Consider the following 10,194-nt stretch of genomic DNA (forward strand, 5'->3'; position numbering starts at 1 on the left):
TACACCCACTGACCGGGTCTTTGCTTTTCTGTCACTTTGCAATTGTGCTTTAGTTCTGTGAGAAAGTGAGGAGTCAGATGGGCTGATCCACCCTGTAAGGACATCAGATAAGTAGCAAGCCTTTCTTTCTGTCTGAAGTACTCAGCTCCAACCGCTGCCAATAATGAAAGCGCAGTGTATTTTAATTTACATTCAGCTGATTCTTAGTATGGTGTTGAAAACATCAGTGTGCTCAGATGGCTTTGCAATAAACCGTGGACAGGTAAACAAAGCACTAAATTCATTTGCACCGGGGCCAGTTTTGTTCCACTGTTCTGTTGGGCCTTGGTTGCTTGGTTTTAAAGTATTGAGACTTAAATGCAATTTACTGAGTGCTTACCTGACAGTTCAGGATTTAGGTATGGCCCTGTTTCATGTATGACCCCTAAAGGCCATCACCGATCTTTTATAACATGAGACAACCAAACGTAGCTTGGTCTTCTAAAGAGGAATCTTTGGACGTTTGGAACCAAGTGTTTTGCTTTGTCTTTAGGTTGCACTGAAGTAAGACCTTGCTGCCGCAAGTAGAGCTGGTTGCCATGAAGCTTGCTGGAATTGTGTGCATCAGGGAACACTATGGAGCAATTTTCAACATGGAGAAGAAACTGTTGTGTACATCTGGTCACAGAGGACATTATTTCAACGACAGAAAACTTCCAGTGAGTGGGGCAGCAAATTCCTGGCACCAACCCCCTAGCTCTGGAGTGAAGGGAAATGCTGGAGCACTGAAGGATAAAACCATGAGAGCAGTGGTGACAGGAGGTGGAGGCTACCTGGGATACAAGCTTGGATGTGCTCTTGCCAGCTCAGGAGCTTCAGTTGTTCTGTACGATATACACAAGCCTATCTGGGAAATTCCTAATGGAGTAGTGTGCATCCAGGTATGACAAAATACATGCTCACAACAGTAAGTTAATTTGCCTTTTCCGTAACATTTTACTAGTATTTGCAGAATCCAAATACCCAACTGCAAAAAATTGGAAATTTTAAGGACATTTTTAACTGTGTGAATATCCCACATGATTTTTTATCAGCAAGCATTTAATATTCACATGGAATAAGAAGAGCGATGAGAGCTGTAATGTGCAGCACGGAGTACTGCTTCATCTCCTGTCTCTGAAGGAACTCCTCAGGACCATCACTCCCCACACCTGGGCCTTAGTTTGTTCACCTATGATGGGATGAGATGAGTAGTGCACTTCATGATTCATAGAGGTGTTAAGAGGTTAATGAACATTTTTTACATTCTTTGAGTTCTACAGAAGAAATGTGTGATTATGAGCAAGTATTGAAATGGAGCTACTGTTCAGTCCCAGGATGTACTGTATGTGCCATTACAAAAACACGTTCCCTCTGTGCTAACCCACTGTATGACAAATGCTAACCTATCGTTTTGATTCCAGGTCCAAATATCTTTTCATATGTATTACAGGCAGATGTCAGGGATTATGATGCCATATTTGCAGCCTGTGAAGGGGCTGACTGTGTGTTTCATGTAGCTTCATATGGAATGTCAGGAAGAGAGCAAGTGAGTCCAAATTGTTTTGTATGTTTCTGTGTGACTGCCCACACTGAGGATGGGAGGCCTGATTTTGTAACATTGCATGTGAGATCTTTTTCACTTCAGATGAAGCTGGGAGCCTGAATCCATGCCCATGCTGGTCTGGTCAACTGCTCTGTGCAAACAAGTAGGCTGCTTACAGTGCCCCTTTCCTAGTATGAAATGATTTCCCCATCATTAGAGACACTAACTGCAGCCCTGGGAGGGCTGTTGGTTTGGAGCACTGCAAGAACAAAGGGACAGAAAAGGGAGGGCAGGTTCACTCTAAAACCTCTTTCCTTAAACCTTTTAAATGGAACCCCTACATGTAAGGTCACTGGACGCAGTGAAATGTGAACTAAATTGTAAGTTATTTTATGTAACTAAATTAAAATAACTGCCTTCTTTCAAATTCTAATTGTTTGCCACTAGTAGGTAAAAAGCTGTAAGGATGTACTTGATGTGGGATTCTGAACCACAGTTTTTTTATGATTGAAGTCAAAAACACACACACTCCTTACATTATTAAATTAAAATGAACTTCAGTAATTATCTTAACTGTATAAAAGAGCTTCTAAAAATGTTTGCAGCTGGGCAATGTGTACCTGGAATTACTCTGGGTAGAGCCAGCTGGTCAATGAGTACTACTGAAACATGGGCAATGTAACACACTGTTTACAGTCTTATAATCATTGGAGATAGGAAGAAACACCATGATTCTCTTCACTTCAAGCAAGCTAGTCTCTAAAAAATGTAAGAAAATTACAAGTATAGCTTAAAAAGAATAATAAATCACTTCTTGATGTCTGAAACCTCAGTCTATACATATATATATATATATTATTTTTTTTAATCAAAGCACTCATTACTTTTATCTATGGACACTTACAGTGTCCACCTATGGAATTTAGAATGTATCATTACTCAAAAGGGCACCACTTTATTTTCCCAGCTGCACAAAGAAGAAATTGAAACAGTAAACATCGATGGGACAAGATTCATCATTGATGGTATGTATGTAACCCTGCTGGTAGGTGTTGGTGTGGCATATCAAGGTATCAAGCCATTTAGGAAAAAAAACCTACTTGGTTGTCATGAACTGCTTTTTTTACCAAATACATCACAGTTTTGACAGAAGATGAGGAAACATGTCAGTGGTCTTTTCATACCCGGGGCGAGATATTAGTGTCAGCACTACAGTTCAACTACTTCAGCTTGTCATAACCATGTCTGACATTATGGCAGAGTCTGTGTGCATGTGAGACATGAACAGCTTTCCATGCTGTAAGCCTCACTGCTGCATTACAGCGTGTGCACAGGTCGTGGGCAGCCCCTGGAGCAGAAAGTCTTCCAGCTACCTACCAGGCTGGGGCTGCAGCCCTCTCACCAGGCTGGTAGCAGCCAGCCCAAAGGCACACTGTTAGCTTACATTACCTAAATTAGGAGATGCAGAATAATAAAGCACTTGGTTCTGAACTGATATTTTCTATTTAACTGTTGTCTTCCATATACTTTGTGTCTTAAATAATCCAATAATAAAATGGAAGGATTTGCTCTTCTAAGATTTGCCAGGAAATCTAACAAGTTTCTCTCAAGAAGCACACCTCCCTTTCATACAGGGGTTTTTCTATTTTGTTCAAGCTTCCACTGAACTACTTTACTTTATATATTGCTGCAGCTTGCAAACAAAGGAACGTCACTAGATTGATATACACCAGTACAGTAAATGTGGTGTTTGGAGGGCTTCCTATTGAAGATGGTGATGAGGAAACTGTGCCATATTTTCCTATAGAAAAGGTATTTGGGTTGTATTATTTTTTCACTTTTCTTCTTTGTTTACATTCTTCTTTCCCCCCCCCCCCAAAAAAAAGCCTGGCATTTTGAATAATACAATATACTGAATACTATTTTCTCTGAGGCAGTGCAACAAGAGAACAAACTCCAGAATGCAGACCAATCGTGATGTCTTAAAAACTTGGCTCCTGATTTTTCCGTTACCTGAAAAAGAAATCCAGATTACTAAGCACTGATCAATTACATTCTTGGCAGCATTACAGCATACATATATTTATTACTTCTCAAATGGGCTGAAATTAATTAACTGGGTTTGCATAAACAAAAATGTTTGCTTGCCTTAACAATCTGCATATATTTTATCCTAAACCAGCATCCCAAAACTTCCATATTTTGAGGTGTTTGTTGTCATCTGCTATGTAAGAAGGGAGTGGAGAAGCAGTGCCTCTCTGTTATGCCATGTCAAGAATAGATACAAACCTGTCTGCTTTTTCTCTGTAGCATGTTGATCATTATTCCAGAACCAAATCAATTGCAGAACAAATGGTACTAGCAGCTAATGGAACTCCACTAGCAGGTACTTTTCTGTTTGCAGTTCATAGTAAAATGTACTCCTCTTCTTCCCTTGCCTCACTAACATCCTGCATCCTGTATCAGCCATTCAGTAGACAAGAGTGTCCAGCAGTTAAGAAATCAAGTTACCTCCCCTTCTCACAGACTGAAGGATTTTCTCTTAACAATCACTTTTAATTGTAGTTCTCACAGTGCCAAGAGAAGGTCTTGGCATGGCAGCAGTGAGTTCAGCATCTTCATTGAAAAGATTAAGGCAGCAGTAAATTAAACAATAATGTGTTTATGTCACTGCAATATGCAGTATAAGTAGAACATGAATGCTGATGAAATTGTTCTCCCCTTCCCTTATATATTAAAATCTGAATAAGGCACCTGATACTACAGCCTGGAATTATTTATTAGTGCTTCCCAAAGTTTTCCGTGTTGAGGAAGGCAGTTGTACACTTGAATACTTAAGCTCACCTGTGAGATACTGTAGCTGCCTGCACAAAGCAAATTAATGTAAAGTGCAACGTGACGCCGTGCCAACGAGTGATACAGGGCTCAATTTAGCTGTGGGCAACTTAGGAAAAAGACTTTCTGCATCTGATACTTGCAGAGAGCTATAAACAGATATCAAGTCATTGACTGGCATTTCACAGCAATAGAATTATTTTGTCCAAAAAGCTTTTTTTTCTTATTTTCTCCTTTCTTAGCAGCTCAGCATATCAAAGATGCTCTGATTTTGGGAGCAGTATAGATAGTTGTGCATTTCTCAATGAAACTCACACTAATTTACCTGTGCAAAGGATCAAAGCAATTCATTGGGGTTTTTGATGTTCCAAACATCTCAATTAGATCCTGTGCTCTCAGCATGAATTAGTAGTTTGCAGGTTTTCAAGTAATATTAGGAAGAGTTATTAAGAACAGCAGATGACAAACCAGTCAACTGCTACACTTGGGAATGACTGGATTTTTACAATGGCCCTTACTTTCTCCCACTGAGGTTCTCAAGAGGTTCCACAGCAGTTCTAGTGGGAGCAGGCTGTGCCTACTACTGAGAGCCTTTCAGCTCCATCTTGCACACACAGTGAGATGCTGTTTCCCTGCAATAATTTTCTAAGAGATCAGTTTGCTTTCATTCCACATTCTTACTAATGACTTGCTCACTTCAGCAAATTCATCCCCACAGCTGGCACTCTCACCGACTGCTTTGGCACAGAGATAAAGGACTGGTTGGTTAGAAGTTTGGAAATATCTAGTAATTTCTAGGAATTCAGCTATGCCAGTGCTTTGAGAACTCTTAGAATGGTTTGGGCTGGAAGGAACCTTTAAAGACCTCCGAGTCCCCCCTGCCCCTATGGAATATTGCTGGCAGGATTTTTTGAATCCTGTCTTGTTATTTTGCATGGTTTGATTTGCCAATATTCATCTACTAGTTCAGCACTTTCTGGTGTGTGGTATTTCTAAGCTGCTGAAGCAAATTTAATTCAGAGTAAGTTATGCTACAGCATTCTTCAGCTCATGTGGTGATAACGTAAGTCATGTGAAGCTCACATGTCTTGAATCGTTGTCTCAATTGTCCCAGGAGGTGGAGCACTGCATACATGTGTTCTTCGCCCGCCAGGAATTTATGGACCAGAGGAGCAAAGACATCTGCCAAGGCTAGCAGTATGTACTTCCATTTTCTAATCAGCAGAATTTTCTGTGGTACCGAACAACATCACTTATCTGTACTACAGACTGACCAACCTTCTGATCTGGCATCAGTTGAACAGTTCGATTGTCTGTTGATGATATTGCAACTTTTTTTTGTCAGACACTGTATGACATCTATAAAGAATGCATAATACATTAAAAAAGCCTCTTTTTTAATACAAACACAGGGAAGTCCAGCTTTACAATGTAATGCTTACTGTAATTATAAAAGTCAGGCCATTCTATGATATTTCAAAAATCTGCTTGCATACAACTTAAACCAAAATACTGATGAAAGGAGATAGAGCAACATATATTTCCAGTCTTATTTCTTGCTTTGGTTTCATGTTTGTCTTATGTCTATAGAGGAATATTGAAAGAGGGATACTTAACTTCAAGTTTGGGGATCCTTCTGCTAAAATGAACTGGGTGCACGTAGAGAACCTTGTACAAGCTCAAATTCTGGCTGCTGAAGCTCTCACTCCCGAGAAGAACTACATAGCTGTAAGTAAACAATGAGAACACCATAGTTTTCATTTGGCTGTGGATCCTGCCACTGTATCCTGCACTGCAGTAACTACTGTAGTAATACTGGGGTCCTTTGGCTTGTGTTGTCTGTATTTTTTAATTGACAAATGTGCCATGGACAGTGTGAGCTGTGGCAGCACTGGCTGTGCAGTGTGTTGAGCTGGAATATTCAGTTCTCCAAGAATAGCTGCATCTTTGTGTTTTTATGATACTTATTTGCCATTTCTGAAGATGAGAAAAAAATATTTGATGTCAGAAAAGTAGACTAGGAAAGGAAAAGTAGATTAAACTACTTTTTCTAAAACTCTAAAAACAAATTGCTAAGAGATAATTTGCAGCTTTGTTACACAGATGGAACTGTGTGGGTTTCAGTGACTCTTAACTAGACTGGGGCCAGAACACGTCCTACCATCTTCTAAATATGTGTCAACAGCAAAAGTTATCTATTGCACTGCTTCCAGTGCATTTGGTAATCCCTATATAGTCTGTCCAGTCTTTCTGTATACGTAAATCTGTAAGAAATAATTCGTACCAAGGTATGTTAGGCACACAAACTGCTTCTCCAGTTGACAGTGAATTTCATGGCACACAGAAGAAAAAATGATGGAAATATGTGCAGTTTGTTGGCTTGTATGTACATCCATGTGTACTGCACGTTTCTATATAATACAGTCTTTGAGCTATTCATAAGGAGTAAGGTAAACAAGTCAACGTATATGCAGTGTTCTTTTTACTAACTTGTCTCTTCTCTACCTGTTCAACAGAGTGGTCAGGTGTATTTCATTCATGATGGTGAAAAATTCAACCTTTTTGAATGGTTAGCTCCACTCGTACGTACACTGTATGCTTTATCTCTAAATATATTCATTTGTTTTACTGTACACAACTCTGGCTTTGAGTGCAAATGACATATTTGGGTTCAGTGTGCATTCAATTCTTGCTTGAATTTCATTTTGATTAGTGCTGTAACAAAGCCTACTTAAAATATCACTTGAAAGCAACTGTACTCACTGAGATAAAAGGACTTTCTGAAGCAGGGTCCTCCTTTGGATAGCCATCATCCTCATTTCTTGGGCATTCTTCTGTTAACAGTGGCTATCTTAGATGGACAAAAATATAAATTCAAATTATGACTCTGAAAATACAGAATAACTCTAATATCCAATATTGTTAGTTCATTTTGCTGCTAACGACGTGCTCTAAACCATAAGTATGTCAGGATATTAAATTTGGTATCAGCACACCATGATATTTAAGTCAATTACCATAAACCTGTTTTTTAATTTTCTAAAGACTGCTACTTGAAAATCACAGTGTCTGCTTGTGACACGTAACTGGAATCCCCTAAAAATCAAGTAGTAACAGCAATTATTAAATGTTCTGCCTTATCAGTAAATACTTCCATCTCCTGTACTGTTTTTTTACTGTTGGTTTTTTTTTTTTAATCTCTTTCAGTTTGAAAGATTAGGTTGCAGTAAGCCATGGATACCTATTCCTACTTCCTTAGTTTATGCATCAGGTAAAAATACTTTATCAGTCTTTCTCTGTCCAGCCAAGCAACCCTCTTCCCAGTTGTAACATGATATTGTGGGTTGTTCTTTTTTTCTTAATGTGGCCACAGTTCTTGTTTTCACACATAAAGTGTGCTGTGAGCTCATCTTGTGTGCAACAGTTCTACGTGAACTTCAGGTGTGTATGTGTGCTGAAACCAGAACGATCTGTGAGTTAAGTCACACTAAAACAGATGGTTTGGGTTGGTTGTAGTTTCTAAGGCTTACCAGATGTGCAGCTTTGTGGAAGACGTAGAAGGTTTTATGTAAAAATCCATGACTCCATGAAATACCTGCAGATTACCAGCTTTGCCTGCACAAGTTAATTTCTTGTACTCCTTTCTCCCATACTCCCCCCAAAACAAACCCACGTGCCACTAGATTGAATCTCACCCAGAAGAGTTTGGTTTTATCATGTCTGTATGAGTTCTCAAGATCTTTGTGCTAGCCCAGTTACAGCCTTCAAACCCTTGTGAGGCACACACCCTAAAATCAGGCTGACTGAAGCAAGAAAGACAAAACCCAGCTCCTTGTCAGCATTAAGGGTGCCCTGAGCTCTCCTAGGCTCAGGATTATCCTTCACTATCAAATATGGTGTGTGATATGCCACAATCATAAGGTACTGCAACTGGCTATTCTTACCTCAAGAAGAAATCTTTTGTTCTGCAGCCACAGTCATGGAGCATCTTCATCTGATACTGAAACCATTGGTTGAGCTGTCACCTCTGCTGACCAGAAATGAGGTACAGGTTTGTTTGTAAGCTCCCTTGTTCCCCCAGGATGCACACGTACCATATGAGTACAGCTGGGACCTAATGTTTGAGGACCCTTCAGGCACCCTATGATGACTTTTACTGTGTCCTTACATACATAGGAGTGCAGAACACTTTGTGGATGTTTTCAGGAGTAAATCGTGCTGTGCAGCCTTTACTGCTTCTTTGGACTCTCGGCACACTCCTGTTGGGTGAACAAAAAGACTACATGACATATGTCAGTAGTCAACAGGTTTGGATATGCGTATTTTTAAATACAATTTTACAGCTCATTTTAGTGGGTCTTTGGCACCGTGCACAGCCTTTGTTCAGCTCTGCTACACACTCACACTTTGTGTGTTGGCTCCTTTGCCGACAGGTGCAGAACATCTCCACAACGCACACCTTCAGCATCGACAAGGCCCGCAGGCAGCTGGGCTACAGCCCGGAGAAGTTCGCATTCGCTGATTCTGTGGAGCATTACATCAAAAGCAGAGCAGAGGCACGGAGCGAGCACGTCTTCCCCAAAGTGATGCTTTTGTTCCTTGCGATTTTAAGTTTGATTTTTCTTTCTTTAAGATTTGATGACCTTTCAGTTTTGCACTTTTTTAAGGAAACACAGCACTGACTCACACAGGCTGCATGTGCCCCCTGCAGAATTGCTCCCATGGAACATCCTCAGCTCCACAGACAGGCACTTATTTTAGATTAAAAACAGAACAAACCTGAACACCACCAACACTGTAAGCAATTGCAGCCAAAGTCCATCACCAAGACACGTTTAAAGTCACACGTATTTCCAAACTGACTGCTGGAGTGCACGAGGAGCTGCGAAAAGAACACAGGGCACAGCCGACGGAGAAAAGCAGCGGAAAGCAGATGGAGGCAGCGCAGGAGCGGGGAGCTGAGAAACGTGCAGAGGAAGCACGCGGAGCGCTCCCGGCTGTGAATCGCCCCTGTGGGCTGCACGGAGCTCACACGGTGTGAATTTCCTTTGTGAACTGACCGCGTCACTGCATATGAGGGAAAATAAAAGGGAACGTGAAGCTCCGTGAAACCGGTGCGGTGCCTCCCTGCGGCTCCGCGCTGCCACGTCTGCCAGGGCTGGGCTGTGCCGCCTCTAAGCACTCCCACAGACCGCCTTCCCTTCCCCCGGGCTGCTGGGAGGGAACAGTCGGGAGCGGAGTACGGGAATGGGCGGGCAGGAGGCGGAGCGGAGCCGGGGGACACGGACGGCCGTGACCGGGGGGCGGTGAGGGCACGGGCGGACGCGTGGCGAGCGCCGCTCTCCGCCTCCCCGCCTGCATTCCGAAGCCAGAGGGCGGCGGTGAGCGGCGCTGCACGGAGCTCCGCGAGGTGATGCTCGGAAGTCCCGCGCCCCGCCGGGCGGCTGCCGGCTGCGAAAAGGAGCCGCCGCCGAGGGGAGACAAAACTTCTTGGCAGCGGTGGGATTCGAACCCACGCCATCGAAATGACTGGAGCCTAAATCCAGCGCCTTAGACCACTCGGCCACGCTACCGCCTGGTGGTTGTGCGGCCTGTGAGGCCGTTTTCAGCAGGTAGAGCCGCGCTTCTACGCGCGGAGCGCCGCCCGCGCCGCCGTTGCGTGCTCGGGCGCGGCGGTGCGCATCAGCTCCGCTCCTCTCCGCGGGAGGCACTGCAGGCGCGGCCTCCCCGCCCTCAGGCGTAGCGGCTCGGCGCTGCCGAGGGCGCTGTCGCGGCACCATGCTCCCGGAAGGTGG

General features: G+C 42.7%; 1 protein-coding gene, 1 long non-coding RNA gene and 1 other non-coding gene across 3 annotated transcripts; 1 reads left to right on the plus strand and 2 right to left on the minus strand.

The window, feature by feature from the left end:
- Nucleotides 1-542: 542 nt before the first annotated feature.
- Nucleotides 543-9,483, plus strand: LOC122176387 (putative short-chain dehydrogenase/reductase family 42E member 2). Its single transcript, XM_042864861.1, has 11 exons — nt 543-920; nt 1,472-1,567; nt 2,532-2,589; nt 3,258-3,376; nt 3,875-3,950; nt 5,514-5,596; nt 5,990-6,127; nt 6,916-6,981; nt 7,607-7,670; nt 8,371-8,444; nt 8,833-9,483. Exons 1-11 carry the CDS (start codon nt 579-581, stop codon nt 9,079-9,081), a joined length of 1,365 nt encoding a protein of 454 aa, XP_042720795.1. The 5' UTR covers nt 543-578; the 3' UTR covers nt 9,082-9,483.
- Nucleotides 5,825-8,402, minus strand: LOC122176388. Its single transcript, XR_006177727.1, has 3 exons — nt 8,344-8,402; nt 7,163-7,250; nt 5,825-6,125 (listed from the first exon to the last, which is right to left on the minus strand). It is a non-coding gene; the product is annotated as an uncharacterized LOC122176388 (long non-coding RNA).
- A 407-nt stretch (nt 9,484-9,890) lies between the features above and the next one.
- Nucleotides 9,891-9,972, minus strand: TRNAL-UAG. Its single transcript has one exon. It is a non-coding gene; the product is annotated as a tRNA-Leu (tRNA).
- Nucleotides 9,973-10,194: the final 222 nt, after the last annotated feature.

The sequence above is a fragment of the Lagopus leucura genome, unplaced genomic scaffold (genome assembly GCF_019238085.1).
Source record: "Lagopus leucura isolate 7727_CA_CO unplaced genomic scaffold, USGS_WTPT01 Super-Scaffold_760, whole genome shotgun sequence".
Classification (NCBI taxonomy): domain Eukaryota; kingdom Metazoa; phylum Chordata; class Aves; order Galliformes; family Phasianidae; genus Lagopus; species Lagopus leucura.

Excerpts from the sequence above, each read along its gene's own strand:
- LOC122176387 (XM_042864861.1), top strand. The coding sequence starts at position 579 with ATGAAGCTTGCTGGAATTGTGTGCATCAGGGAACACTATGGAGCAATT. Across the intron at positions 2,590-3,257 it reads GACAAGATTCATCATTGATG|CTTGCAAACAAAGGAACGTC; the intron begins GTATGTATGTAA and ends ATATTGCTGCAG. Across the intron at positions 5,597-5,989 it reads GACATCTGCCAAGGCTAGCA|AGGAATATTGAAAGAGGGAT; the intron begins GTATGTACTTCC and ends TTATGTCTATAG.